This window comes from Lathamus discolor, chromosome 3 (assembly GCF_037157495.1).
Source record: "Lathamus discolor isolate bLatDis1 chromosome 3, bLatDis1.hap1, whole genome shotgun sequence".
In the NCBI taxonomy this organism is placed as follows: domain Eukaryota; kingdom Metazoa; phylum Chordata; class Aves; order Psittaciformes; family Psittacidae; genus Lathamus; species Lathamus discolor.
This window is the reverse complement of record NC_088886.1, coordinates 12663097-12678651: the sequence shown is the minus strand read 5'-3', so window position 1 is coordinate 12678651 and position 15555 is coordinate 12663097. Positions and strand designations below refer to the sequence as shown.

The window sequence follows — 15555 nt, the reverse complement described above, 5'->3', positions numbered from 1 at the left end:
GTGAGTAAAATTCAGGGAAATATTTTTATTACAGCTGGGTATGTCTGAATTGGCATACCTACCATACTGGAGTTATGCTGGTACAGATAAGACCAGAATTTGTCCTGGAGTACAACTTTTAAATATTACTACAGATTTATCTTTTCCCCCTGCTCTGATACTATTTTGGCTTCTAACTGATGTGAAAACACTTAACCCTGTGGATAACTTCCAGTGCAGCATACCTATGGAGTTAATCATAAATGTTATGATACTACCATTGGGGTGGTAAACTTAGTTATGAAAAACAGTTCAACCACTCCATGTCTTTTGGAGTTCTGTTAATAGGGAGAGTGGGAGACAAGTTAATGTAGCCAGTGGATTGACTGGGCCTGTTTTAAAAGCACTGGTCTTTGTTCTGCTCATATACTGCAATTGGTTAGGAGTAAGACAGTAAAATTTGATCTTTTGTAAACCTTCCACTGCCAGAAGATTGAATTTCTTTATTGAAGAAATATGAAGAAAAGTCATGTATTTAAGAAGGGAGGTTCAGAAATGTCCAAGAGAGCTGTATGTTTATTACTTTCATATTTAGTCCTTTGCATTCACTGTGCTGCAAACCTTAACTTGTGCTGAACTGGTATGTGTAATGTCAAGATGTGATGTTTGTCCAACTGAGGGTTAGCTTTCCTTGTTGAACAGGAAGGAGAGAGAGAAAAACTGTGGCTATTCTGCTTCCGCTGTCCATCCCATCTCACCTTGCTGCAGACCCAGGAAAAGACAGAGCCCAGAAAGAACCCAGAGAAACAATGGCAGCTCCAGGCCCAGCCATTCCCAGTAGGTGATGTTTCAGGTTGGGGTAAGAAGGGACTACAGTTACATGCTTTGAAATGGAAAAATACATACACCTTTTTCTTTATTAGTCAGAATTAAAGAGCTGTGAGTAATAGTCTCCCTGTTAAGATTTCATGCTGCATAAAACTAGTACTCACTGACTTGTATTTGTATATTAAACAGCTTCTTAGAATTGCTCTTTTTTAATTGTTAATCATGCTATGTGAAGGGCTGTATCTTGTTGCAGCTTCTGTGTTTTGTTTGAATTGACTGTCCTCATCTTGGTTTTCCCCTTAACTCTGTCCCACATGCAAATGTCAGTTTGCAGAGAGGCTGGAAATCTGTCCTTATGCATCTCCGATTCATGACACCCTCTAGGTTCTTTTGGATAAACTTTCTGAACTCGGTGTTCAGAAGATCGTCTGGCTATGGATGCTTAAAGTACTTCTTCATGGATTAGAGGACAGCAGAATCAAATGTGCTTGAAGTGAGACTGAACTGTCTGAGGTTCATGCTGTGGTTGAGCCCTTTCGAGTCCAGATGTTTTTGTGATTCTGTTCACAGCTGCTCCTTCCCTTGAAAGACAAAGTTTGAGCAGCAAAGATGAATGTCTGATGTGAGGTCTAGGCCAGTGTTTCAGCTGAAATCATTTAAGAAAGGAAGGGTGTCATGCTCTGAACTTGGGAAGCATTAAGCAGGGCACAGGGTGTTTGACAAGACCTAGATTTCATTTGGTTGCTATAGACAGCTAGTACTCTTTTTCCCCCTGCTCTCCTCCCAGTTGTTTTACTGTGTTGCTAGTAAATCAAAAACATTGGACCTTGAAAGACAGATTTATGCCCTTGCTATTTTTGTGTAAGACTTTTTTTCTACCTCCTGTGTCTGAGAACAAACAAGTTAAGTTTTTCTTCTCCAAGCCTCATTGGGATATTGTGCATTGAGTGTGCAACTTTCCCATCTTTTAATGTGCTTGCTGGAAATACTGAAGTTCTAAATACCTTATGGCTGTAGGCTTACACTGTTGGAGACTTGTTTAATTGCAGTACTGGCCACTGGTTGTATAGCAGTTGTTCTCACTGCAGGCTTAAAACATGATAGTTTTAACATCTCAAGCAGCCAACTGTTATCTAGGTCTTGCTCAAATGATTTGAATATTCTAACTTTGTTGCTTTTTTCCTTTCAATTTAATTCTTAACCCTTATGAAAAGTTCAGCTTGACTTATGCAAAGAAAATGGAGCTTCTGAAATTTGGGTTTGAGTAGCATATTTGCTGTGGCTCATATAAGGATGTTGGGGAGGGACTCTTCATTAGGGACTGTACTGATAGGATAAGGGGTAATGGGTTGAAACTTAAACAGGGGAAGTCTAGGTTGGATATAAGGCGGAAGTTCTTTACTGTAAGGGTGGTGAGGCACTGGAATGGGTTGCCCAGGGAAGTTGTGAATGCTCCATCCCTGGTGGTGTTCAAGGCCAGGTTGGACAGAGCCTTTGGTGACATGGTTTAGTGTGAGGTGTCCCTGCCCATGGCAGGGTGATTGGAACTTGGTGGTCTTAAGGTCCTTTCCAACCCTAACTATTCTATGATTCTACTTGTGAAAGCCCCCATGCATGACCATGCTTCCAGATGCTGAGTTCACAGTGATAGTGGAGTAACCATATGAGAGATTAAATCTCTGCTTATTTAGGAGTTTGCTGTTGGTAATTCCTTATGTTAAAGTCCTTAATCATTGTGGGAGAAGCTGTGAGAACTATGAAGGAAACATTATGTTTCCTTCAGCTGCTGAAGATGCTCAGATAATCATTTTGTGAAAGACGAGAAGAAACCTGTGTCTGCCTCAGTTCCGGAGTGAATTTGGTGACTACTTGTCTGTGTTTCGGATGGAAGCCAGGAAAAGGAATACAACTGAAATAATCAGATATCAGATTGGTAGAACAGTGACAGATTCCTAGCACGAGAGAGAAACACTGGTGACTTGCAGAAGACCAGTAGCTGTTTTTTGGCTTTATTGATGAAAATCTGGCAATGTAAGTGGCTACAATTACAAAGTATGATCTTTCCCAGGTTTCTAGGTTAGTGGTATTTAATTTAGATATGTTAATAGAGTTTGTGAGGCTCTAGTAGATCATCTTGGTTTGAGAAAAACAATTTTAACTTACCTTTGGAGCTGATGTGGTTCTAATTTGTTGGGGTTTTAGAGTTGAGGGGTTTTTCCCTTAAATTGATTATCTGACTGTCTTGTTGCTATGTGGTAGTGACGGAAAAGCAGAGGTGAACTTATTATGTTGCATTTTTCTGCATTCCAATAAAACAGAAAATAAATGGGATAGATTATGTATTTTTTTCTGCTCATTTTAGTGGCTTTGTTATTTTCACTTTTGATTAATGAAGTTCTGCTTCATTCTTTATTTCTTTGAGCTGTGGACTGTGGGAGCTGCTTGAATCCTTGCCAATGGCTGTCACATATTGGTTGCGTAGCCCTTACATACCTTTGCCAGCACATTCAGTATTGTCTATCTTCTTATTAATGCTCTATTCCTCCAGCTGAATATACAGCTGTGAATAAGTTGAGGTGCAAATGCCAAGAGGTGGCTTAAAGAATACCTTGAAATGGAAGTATTTTAATGGGATTTTTCTCTTATCATGTGGCATATCTCTGCATCAAGTCAGTACCTCTTGTAGGTCGCTAAAAGCCAATATAGATTACTGTTCTGTTAATATTGTTCTTGACTTTTATTAGGAAATACGATACAATTTCTAAAATAAAGAATATGCCGGAAGATGCAGTAGGGCAGCATTAACTCCATTAAGTGAGTGAATACGTGGTAGTAAATGAAACAACTGTTTGGGAAGGGTTGCAGACTGGCTTTCAACAGATGACTCCCTGGGAAAAGAAAAAGGGAGTCATATGCAGTTCACAGGAGGGAATTTTTCATCTTCCTGTTAGAGTCTTTCATAAAGTCAGCTTTAAAACAGTCAATTGCTTTTCTACTGTTGGAGGTTGCTATATTTTTATTAGGAAGAAAATTGTGAGGAGTTTTGTAGTAAATGTTAAGGCAGCCAGAGCCTGAAAAAATGTAGTATGCTAGAATGACCTCTTTTTTTTTATTTGTTTTTTTTGTTTTAATATACCTATATTGGAGGTAAGACAAGGAGGCAAAAGACCTTCGTGACCCATACAGCACTATCAGCAAGGGATTGCTTTTGTATTCTTTCTGTGCCTAGGGGATGAATAATGTAGTTGCTTTGTCTAATGAAGGAGACCCCTCTGGTGTATTGCTTTCCTCAGGCTGTAAAGCTGGCCCAGATGTCGTTGGGGGCCCCAGTCAGGAATTGCAGGCAGGGGGAACCACCTTGAGTGTATAGAGCTGGAAATTACTTCCTTTCGCTGCTAAATCTGAATCGGTAAGTAGTACCCTCATGACTGTCAGTGTTACCAGGGCATGCAGGGGTTTGTGACTGGAGACAGATTTCTCCTTTTACCACTTAGAACTCACAGGTTTGTATTTCAGCTGTGCTGATAGTGCTTGGCGTATCCATTGCCATCAGATACGGCTGTTGTCATCAGATGCAGTATCTGGAAAATGAATATTGAGCTTGGTGTAGCAGGAATGGTGTTTTTTAGATCAGTTGCACAGTCTGTGAACATTCTTAATAGATGTGAAATTCTAAGTTTTGCTGACAGAGTAGTAGTGTTAATGAAGCTCTTTTGCTCCCCAGAAAAAAAGAAAGCTAAAGCTTTCTTTAATGTGGGGCTACATTAGAAGTTATTCAAGAATCAGTTTTTCACATACATGGTGGGAATGTCAGATGGGTAGATAGTGCTGTGCAGACATGGACTGGGGAGGCATGCTTCCAGTACTGGGCTACAGATGTCACTTCTGCTGCTTCTGTGTATTTTAACTGAGCAGGGAAGAGCACCAAAAACTGGTCTAGGGTTCTGGTCACCAAGAACCCTAAACCTCAACTTACCAGTATAGCTGGGGTTCTCCCTGATAGCACTCGGACAACCTGGAGAAAAAGGCATTAAACTTATGCAAAAGAGTAAATGGGGGTGAGGAGGAAGCTGGAACTTAGACAAGCTTGTTGTCTATGCCAGACAGCACTGAGGAGCCCAGGGCGGGTCAGCTCTACCCCTTCTGGCTTTGCAGCCTTCCCCCCCTGCCCAATTATCCAGTCTCAGGAAATACTGCTTTCATCAGTAAGCTCTATCACTGAAGAGGTTAAAGTGAAAATCCTAAGGAAAGGATGCAATATTAAGTCCTTGTTTGTCCAGTACTTTTATTGTTCCTCAGTAATCCTAAGTGATATTTTTTAACCCTGGAAGAAAATCTTCCTTTTGTTCTTTTCAGTTGATCATAGAATCATAGAATCAACTAGGTTGGAAAAGACCTTTAAGGTCACCAAGTCCAACCATTACCCCAGGACTGCCAAGCCCACCACTAAACCATGTCACTGAGGGCAAACTGATCTCCCTTCAGGATCTCTCCTCATGGCTGTCCCTCATGATCTCCACTCGTAGCTGCCTCTCACAGTTGCCCACACTGTATGGCTGCCACCCCTACCCCCCCACCCCCCTTATGGCCGCCCCTCACAGCCCACAGCTGCCCCTGCTTTCCACTCATCATCTTCCCTCATGATGTCCCCTCACGACTGCGCCTCACCTTCACAACCACCCCTCACATCCCATGGCTGCCCTTCTTCTCCCCTCATGATCTCCCCTCATGGCCACCCCTCCTCTTCCTCTCATGCTGTCCCTTCATGGCCACTGCTCCTCTTCCCCTCATGATCTACCCTCATGGCCTCCCCTCATGCTGTCCTCTCATGGCCACCCTTCCTCTCCCCTCATGATCTCCCCTCACGATCTCCCTTCATGGCCACCCCACCTCTTCCCCTCACAATTTCCCCTCATTCTCTCCCCTCATGCTTTCCCCTCATGGCTGCCCCTCCTGTTCTGCTCACAATCTCCCCTCACAGCTGCTCTTCCTCTCCCCTCACGATCTCCCTTCATGGCCACCCCTCCTTCATCTTCACAATCTCCCCTCATCAGTGCCCTGTCTCCCCTCACCATCTTCCATCATGGCCGCCTCTCATTTCCCCTCAAGATCTTCCTTCATGGTCGACCTTCCTCTCCCTTCACGATGTCCCCTCACAATGGTCCCTCAACCCTCACGGCCACCCCTCCTTTCCCTTCATGACCTCCCCTCATGGCTGCCCTCCCTCCCTCTTCATGATCTCTCCTCACAACCACCATTCACCCCTCATGGCCACCTCTCATCTCCCCTCACAATCTCCCCTCATGACTGTCCCTTCCCTCCCTCATGATCTTTCCTCATGGCTGCCTCTCATTTCCCCTCATGGTCTCCTCTCATGACTGCCCCTTCTCTTGCTCACTATCTTCCCTCATGGCTGCCCCTCTTTTTCCCTCATGATGTCCCCTCATGGCCACCCTTCCTCTCTTCTTATGATCTCCCCTCATGGCTGTCCATCCTCTCCTCTCATAATCTCCCCTCACGACTGCCCTTCACCCCTCATGGCCACCCCTTCTCTCCCCTCACGATCTCCCCTCATGGCACCCTTCCTTTCCCTTCATGATCTCCCCTCATGGCTGCCCTCTCTCTTCCCTCATGATGTCCCCTCACAATCACCCTTTTTCCCCTCCATGGCCACCCCTCCTTTCACCTCATGATCTCCTCTCCTAACTGCCCTTCACCCCTCATGGCCTCCCTCATCTCCCCTCCTATTCAGCAGTGTTTAATATGGTCTGATTTGTGTACAACAGCCGCATGTATGCACTGCAGAGCCTGTTTCCAGCTCTCCACTCATAATGAGGATTAACCACATGCTATCTACTTCATTGTTTACACTCCCTTCCCCACTCCATGTAGTTCTTACAGGCTCCTCTGCCTCTTTGCTTCTCCAGCTATACAAACTTCACTGGACAGGATGAAATGTATCAGGGTGGTCTGACCTGTTCTCGATAGGACTCCTGTCTCTTGAGTGTCATACTGCTTTCTTTGACAAACACAAACGTTTTGAAGAAAATAGCTGAAGTTGAACTCTCTGCCTTCCATCCTGTACTTGCAATTAACAGTTAAACACAGAGAGAGCTAGAACCGCATATAGGCCATCTTTTAAAAGAAGCTTAAATTAATTTTCTATTTCTGTGGGCGAAGTTATTTATATTGTCCTTCCAAGTAGCCAGCTGCCAAAGGAACAGTACTCAAGTCATCAGAGAAATCAGTTACAGATAATTTGGAAGGCTAAAACCAATAAGCCAAGTTAATTCCTGAAATGTTGACTTCGTATTAGTAGCATAGATTAGTAGGGGAAAATTTTGCCTGTTGTGCTTGTATGTAGATATATTGGCTACAGATGCAAAATACAGTTTTAAAACGTGATAGATATTGTACACTGTGCTTGATGGCTTTTTGAGTAGTCTGTATGGAATTTGCAGACATGGGACAATGCATTTCTTACTTGCTGCCTGGTAGCTGGATTTCTGTTGGATACTTGAGAGAAGTTTCCATGCTAATGCCAGCATTGAATTTGGCACATGATGTGCTTCACTCATAAAAATTGCTTCTTGGCTGTACTTCTGTTCTTCTAACCCTAATTACATGCTTTATTATGAAATTGGTGTCAGTTATTAGATTCTTACTCAATTCTGATCTTTCTGGAAATGTAGAAATGCATTTTATTTCTGACCCAGGAAGACCTCTTGTTCTTATGGGTCATGATGAAACTTTATTTCCCGTGTTCATTCCTTTCTGTGCTTCTGTACGCTACTGTACCACATTGTCAGCTGGGATCTGTGGTTTCCCAGCACAAGTGAGTTTGGTCCTTAGATTGCCTTGCTCTCTTTTTATGCTGTTGCTTTTACCCCTCATGGACCTTTCAGTCTCTTATGGGCTGAAAATGTAAAGCCTTCTTCAGATTCTTCCATGATGTTTTTAGTGAATGCAAAATAAGTTCATTAATACTTCTATGCATTTTTGGCTTAAAAAAAAATAATCCCATTCCACACAGCCATAGAAGTGCCTTGTTTGGAGACCAGTGGGTCAGACATGGCCTGAGCTGGATCAGACCTACCAACCAGGTAAAAATAATGCTGGCAGAGGCCAACAGCAGACCACAGTTAACACAGCCAGCTGGTCCAAGCTAGTTCTTTTTGGAGATGCTGGAGTATTTCTTCCTTGTTCTCTTTAGCTATTTTGTTCTTGTTTTCTCCAATATTCTAGCACTTCTTAATCCCACTGCTTGAAAAAGAGAAGAAATGTTTTTGTGTATCAGCTGGTTAACTTGGTGAGTAAGGCTTTAAACTAAACTGGTGGGAGGTGAAAGTAACCTGTAGGTTAGGTTGCAGAGAAGTTACATGAGTGCCAGTGTAGGCTCTTGCAGGCAGTATTTTCAAGTCAAGAAAGGGCAGCAGGAATGGGATTGCCCCTTTCTCTAGCAGTAAGCTGTGAGATCAGCTCCTGTAATCATCACACGATGACCATACTGCATTTCATATTCACTAGTACTTGCCTTGGATTTAGTGGATCTGTGTTTTATTTTGTTTTAAATTAAATACATAACTTCAGACAAGGATTGCCTTTTCCGGCAGCTGGGCGACGTGTGTTTGGCTTTGTCCAGGTACTGGGGGTTTTATCTGCCTTTTGTGAATCCAGACTGCTTCCAGCCAGCATGTGGGCTGCACTGTTGTGTGTTGCAGTGACTTCTGGCCCCTTTATTCGTAGTGATAAAGCTAAATGCATTGGAAGTCTGTAACAAGACTGATTTTAGCTAAAAAGGAAGCTAGTTTTGAATCTGTAACTTAAACACTCCTAGTTGTCTTTCCTGGGGGGAGCAGTATGTGACGGAGATGAATTTCCAAGCCAGTAATGCTGAGGTTTCCTGAAGTGTCAATGAGTGTGAGATGGCTCATGGGGAGGGCAGCATTCCTCTGCCTGAAGCAGTTTGCATGTTTCACCAGCCAACAAGAGGAAGGAGCGTAGATGCTTCTGGTTTGATGTTACAGCCTGAAAGGATAATTTCCACCCTACTGAAAATCAAGAGCACACATGTGCATCTGGTTTGAAAGCATAAATGCCATTTTGTTTTGTTATGCTGTTTTTGGAAGTGCCTGTTGCAGGATAGTTGACATGCTTAATTTCATAAGATTGCTTTATACCTCTGTTAGTAATCATCAGAGAACATCAAAAGTAACCACTTAAAACCATGGGAAGGTGAAATGCATGTCACAAACAGAAGATGAATCTTACGAAACATTGCAATAGAGGTATGTCATCTGTGGCACTTAGTGTGTAGTATGTGTGTGTTTTCTGGTGCTTTGGTTGCAAAGCTCATAAAGTGCTGAGTTAGTGGAAAGCCCAGGATGTTGTTGTAGTTATGAGGTCATGTATCTTATTGCATTCTTCTTGTATGTCCTGTTGGGAAGAAGGGAATGTTAGCTCGAATTGGATAACACTGATGGCAGGTGGGTCAGTGGCTGTGGATGTTAACAAATATATATATATAAAAAAAAAAAAAGAACAATAAAATTAATCTCTGTTGCAGCTTGCTCAGTATGGGTGATGTTTTGGGGAGGAGGAAAGGTTAATAAAAATTGAAGGTGTATTTCTTTTTCTGGAATGGATACCTTGCTATCCACCATCCTGCATGCGGAGGAGGTAAGTTGGACAGGAAATAATTTCTTGTAGGAGGAATAAACTGGGAGGAAGTTATGAGGAAAGGATATGGGGGAAATGCAACTGTCATTACATGGAAGGTGGAGGAGATGCACAGGTGCCTTTCTAGCTTTCCAAGTACAACAGGGATGGTGGGTGGCGTGCAGGTGCTGGCAGACGACGGGCAGTATGTGCTAGTATCAAGTGTGCACACGTTCTGCAACTTCTGTTACTAAGTTATGTAAAATATAATATTTCCCTTGGCTCAGGAATTAAATCTTAATGGGATTGAAGTTAATGGCATGGTTTACACTAACCTGTCTGGTGCAATCACTTTGTCTTAGGTACATGTTTAGGCTTTCCTGTTCTGCTGGTAAGTGATAGCATGAAAAGCTTGTGATCTTCTTAAGTAAACTACTGCATCAGAACTTCTTGTGGTGTTCCATAAGGAAAGCAAATGTCTCTATTTCCACTGAGTTCTTTCTTAAAGGCTAGGGGAGTAGTTTTTCTGCTTACTTGTAATACATCTTGATGCTTAAGCTGTGGAGGGATTATCTTTTAATTCTGTTTGTATTTTTTTTTATTGTATGGTAGTGAGACTCAGTGGTCCTCAGTGTGAGGAGGTCCCTGAGCTTAACAGTGTGAGAAGGGCACTACACCTTTCCATTTTCTGTATGTATCTCATGTGAATTCTAATAGCGTTTTTATTTTTTTTGTATCAAGTATATGATTTGCAAGACCACAATGTAGTCAAAGATGCTGAATGCAATGCTTACTTTATATGGGAATTACAGTTTATCTGAGTGTTAACTTTGTTTCTGTAGCTGTTACCTGTTCCTGACCTAAACTGACTTTGCAGCTTCCTGTTAAACATCACCAGAACTTGAAGCGTTTTTGCCACCATGAATTACTTTATTTTGAAGAAGGGCTGCTTGATTACAAAGTTGTGGGCTGGAATAGACAAGGAATCAAGATAACTTTAAAGCTCTACCATGTCAGGACCTAGAAGGAGTGTTTGTCATAGAAATAACTGGCAAAATGATTTATACTGTAGGCAGGAAAACTTTGTATATCACTGCATGTGTGGTTTCAGTAATGCTTTTTAAATGACTACAGATATCTTGGTTAATTCTAGTGATTTCTAAATTAATGATTACCCATGCATTCTCTTGCTCTAGTAGTTTTTGGAGATTCAGAAAAGTTCGTTTGGGAATACCTTAAAGTAACAGTCTGTGCTAACAGCTGATAGTGACTACAAATTTTTGATATAGTTATTTTCAATTAGAAATCATCATTGCCCTTCTGTAAGGACTTGCTGCTTTTTGGGTTTGGTGCCTTTTGCAGAGGAGACAGTTTTTACGATAATGTGTCCCTTGCTTTTGTTTTCCAGAGTATGACAAACTGGGCTTTCTCCTGAACCTGGACTCAAAATTGTAAGTAGAACAGGAGGACTCTTCTTTGTTTCTGTTATAAGCAAATCTTATGTCACCTGGATGGTTGGGTCACTGGACTGTACACTTCTACCTGAGGCAGCAAAGTTCTGCAACATCGTGGCAATTATTACTTCTTTCGTTACACTAGGCTTTGCTGGCCAACTTGGATTATTGTTCACTCTTAATTGCATAATGACTGATCAAGAGGCTATAAATGTCCACATGAAGCCATGACTGTCAGTCTGATCTAGGTATCCTACTGTTAGTCTTACAAATGAGGAAAAATACATGAAACATTTGAAAGCGGGAAGAATGTCAGTCTGATTTACTGATGCTTAGAAGTTTTTATTTCCTTTCCACTTTTTCCTTTAAAAATGGATGCTGCTATTTTTGTTCATAAACGAGCAGAAGGAACCTCCACACAAGGCAGGGACCATTTGCTAAGTCAGAAGGAGGTTACTCGTCACGCTTGTTGCCAATCAGTCAAATTCAGACTGAACTTCTTAACACTAGGGGTCACTAGCGATTCTGTTTCTGAGGTCAACAGCCTTGTGGAAATTTTGGTACTGGGAGGAAAAAGACTACTAAAAACCTTGTGCCTCCACTGCTTAAAAAGGCACTGAAGCAATCTAGTGGCTTTGAATGACTTGAGGATGCAGCCCCTGTATAATGTTGATATAAAAGTATTACTATAAAAACCGTTCTTAATGTTCAGAAAGGTTTGTTGTACTTACAGGGTGTAGCATTGAAGTTTTGTGTTTAGTCTTGATGAGTAGCTTGGGAGCTTCCATAATGAAATAAAAGCCTTGTAAATGTGTTGAGAACTGCTGTTTGCAGGAAATAAGAAAGTCTGTAGGTAGGAGTTTCTTTTACAGAAGCATCTGGGCACATAAACTCAACTCTAGTAATTTACCTGAAAAAAAAGTACTATAGAAGAACATGTTCTTGTTCAGTGTGCAGGAAGGGTGGTGTTTACTGCATGAATACCTGGTCAAGGTTTCCTTCTGGTCTTATTAGTGTTCTGTGTCATTTTTGTTGCATGCTGTCTGGAGCCCATGCTGGTTGCACATTTACCAATTTTCTTTATTATATTTTCTGTATTGGGACATCCTTGTGATTTAAAGGCAACATCGTATGTACCTTACAACACTGGGATGAGATGATATATTATCTTCAATTTATGCATGTAGAAGTAAAAGCAAAAGTTGTGAAATGGGTGACCTTTGAATGAATGTCTTGGTCTTGGTAAGGGAATAATTTTTAAAAGTTTTTAAGTAGTCTGATTTTTGGTTTTTTTTCCAGACTACATATTTTGTAATGTCTGAGTTACTGAACACACCCATTGACTGTCCACACACTTTTGGCATACCAGCTTTGGATACCAGCCTGTGCTGCATCCAAACCAGGGTTTCAGCCTTGTGTTTCCTATTCTTCTTTCTGTGTTCACTTCTCCTTTTCATTGTTGCTTTTAGCAATCCTATCGAGTCTTCCTTCCCCTCAAGCCTCCTTTTGTTTTCTTTCCTGACTTATCTATTTCAATTACGTCTCTCTGAGATATGGCCTGCTCCTTCTTAGACTTCAGTTTGAGGCCAAGTGAAGTTTTTACCTGCTGGAGGGCTTCTAAAACCCTGAATTTTTTTATTAAAAATTTCTCCATGATAAAAACTCTCTAATATTTTTTTTTATTACAGAAAGATTCTGTTGACTGCTTAAAAAGGTACTTATATAGCACCTTAAGTGTGTATGTTTGCTTTTCAAAGCCAGAAAGTTAGCTTCTGGAAAGGCTTGTAATAAAATCAGGATGATCAAAATAAATACTATTAGGTTAAGGAGCAAAGAAAGCAAGTGTTATACATAGGTGAAATAACTCGTTTGTTTGTTTGTTTTACTGTAATTGTCTTTTGTTGGTTCTAGGTTGTTTGGGGTTTTTTGTTTTCCTTTATATTTTGTTATTTTTCTGTTTGTTTGCTTGCTTGTTTATCCTGTGGAAGTAAAGTGTCCCTGCTTTGAGAACAGACCTGATGACCTATAGTGTTCCCTTCCAGTCTGAATTATCATATGATTTCTTTTTTTTCAGTAACAGGGAAGCCAGGAAAAAAGCTGAAAATACCATAAAATATAATAAATAAATTTTGAATGAAAAATGGGTGACAGGAATTTGCTGCTGTTCCACAAGTTCAGTGTGTATAGTCAAGGTACCAAATACTTTTTCTAAGTACACAATGAATCCAGGGAAACTTAGAGGTTAAAAAGAGTTTCTGCAACTCAGTCAAGATAGTACCATTGTAAAAGTATTGTCTGGTTATAAAAAACCTGCTTAGAGTTGAAAGGGGTATAATATGTTCTGCACTGATGACTTTATTGGCAGAAATAATTTAATTACATCTGTTGTGATATAATCGTTCTGGTGGAATTTTGCCATAGATCATAACTTCATAGGGTTCACTTAATTCACAGCATGTGAGAATCATATGTGACTTGAAGCACTTGGGGCAACAGTTAGGTTTGTCTCTCTTTTTTCTTTTTTCCCTTTATCTTTCATTTGCTCAAAATCTGTTCCTGGCTGTTACTGTTTGTCATTTAAACTAATGACCTGGAGAACTAACATTTTCTGCAAAGGTAGGTCTGCATTAAAACTTTAGAGTGCTCCTACTTGCATTCTAAATGATGTTATAAGAAGGAACTATTTGTCCAAATAAACAGTAATGTGCCCATTTACCTTTGCATCTTTAATTTTTCGTGTATTACATGAATAGTGTCTTCTACTCCGTAGATGCTCAGGGCATGTTATTCAGGTATAATACATCCTGTTGTAGATACAACTATGAAATGATTCAGTTCACTGGCTCTCTTTGAGTTCAGGGAAATGGTAACGAAACCATATTTGTTCATTTTGTAAAGAAAAATCTGTCAGAAGCACTTGATAAGTGTTTTCTGTGGGAACTGTATGTGTGATGCATACTTTACTACAGTATTAGGGAGGGTGGTATGCCCAGAAACTTCACCTGGAAGGGAATGGCCATTTCTAAAGATATTGTGCAGAGGCTATGTGGAAATGACCAGTTCTGACCAGAGATCTTGTTGCTCTGAGCTTGTCAGAAAGAAAAGTATCAAGAAGGAAGATGCTTCCTCTCTACAGCCTGTGCTTAGGTTATCCTTTTAACTTTTAAAAAGTAGGATGTTATCCGGGTGGGGATTACTAATGAAATACAGGGTGAGTGAAAAGCTGAGGACATCTGTAGGCAACATAGTTAATGAAGTTGCTTCTTTAGTCAAAATGAGACCTAGGGCTCCTCAAGACCAGATTAGTGAAAAAGACCTATTGCAAGAGAAGTTTATCTTTTATTTATGCTTGTAGCAACCATAGCATCATCAAAAAAATTAGAATACCAACGCTAAATATACACAAAGTACAGAAACAGGCCAGTTCAATCAGTTCTACCAGGTAAAGAGGTTTCCCAAGCAGCAGAGCCACAGACTGTTTTAAAATCTTTAAGAATAAAATCCAACATTTACTGGTTGTGTAAGAAAAACACTTACACAAAATATATAGTACAATTTAGAGGTCTTAATTCCTGGAGGGGTCAATAGGCCATCAATCACATTAGTGACTCAGCTAGTGGATTACTAGGTGCCACCAAATGCCAAGATTTGCAGTCACTTTGTAGCATCTGTGCTTGGCAAAGGGTTGCATGCTTTTATTATTTTTATTATTAAATGTTTATACTGTAGTAGTTCTTTGAGGCTGGCCAGGTCCTAGAAAGATGAGTCTCATTCACTACAAATTCTGAATCATTCTTTGCGCAGAATCTGTTTACTTTGAATTACATGAGATCTCTGTAGGAGGATCAACATATGATCATGTAGCTAATTATCTTTATAATTAATTATCTTTATATGTGTAATTCTATTAAAGTTAATAACTGTATCTTAATGCATATTTAGTGGGTCCAGTTGCGGGTTGCATGGTCATTCTTTATTCTGTCACTTACTACACTGTGAAAGCTGGGTTAGTGACCTTAATGATTACTCTGAGTATGCTTGGCAGGTTACAAGTGTAGATGAACTTGTCTTCCACATGTGGAAAGCTCCTTTTTTGTAATAATTCATATGATTTGGGGGCCTCTCTCTCATGTTGTTACCACCATGTTTCTATACTAGTTTTCCATGCTCTCCTTGGCATTCCATTTACTCAGTGAGATGGAAGCTATTGACTGCTACTTTTATCATTGTTTCAAACTCATCCTTCAAAAGCTATTTTCAAAGGTATTTTAGCAGTTATATTAGTGGTTTGATGCTTTTAAACAACGGACATAAACGAGCTCCCCTTGTGTGATGGTGGATCTTTTCACCTCCTGCCACAGTCAGCTCAAAGCCTTGGATGTTAAAATCTCAGTTGATGAATGATGGGATAAGCATCCCAGGGTTTGGCTTTGACCAGTCCCTCCATAAAGTTTTGAAGATGTTAGAAGATGTGCTTAAGCTTACTGAAATAATTCTTCACCTAAACAAAAAGATAAAGTGGGTATTATGTGTTAACTTGAGAAAAAGGTAAAAACAGGCAAAAAAAATTGCTACCCCTCTCACTTAGAAAGGCTATAAGATCAGTATGGTTGACCACAATAGCATACTACTAACA

At 40.6% G+C, this 15555-nt stretch overlaps 1 protein-coding gene across 8 annotated transcripts in view; it reads left to right on the top strand.

The window, feature by feature from the left end:
- ST3GAL3 (ST3 beta-galactoside alpha-2,3-sialyltransferase 3) overlaps positions 1–15555 on the top strand; it is a 197136-nt gene that overhangs the window by 43982 nt on the left and 137599 nt on the right. For 6 of the 8 annotated variants that reach the window (XM_065673551.1, XM_065673553.1, XM_065673556.1 and 3 more), the window contains 2 exons: positions 682–816; positions 10874–10916. In XM_065673551.1, the coding sequence (XP_065529623.1) occupies positions 682–816; positions 10874–10916 (178 nt within the window). The remainder of the gene's footprint in view (positions 1–681; positions 817–10873; positions 10917–15555) is intronic. The other 2 variants (XM_065673557.1, XM_065673554.1) reach the window with 1 other exon arrangement.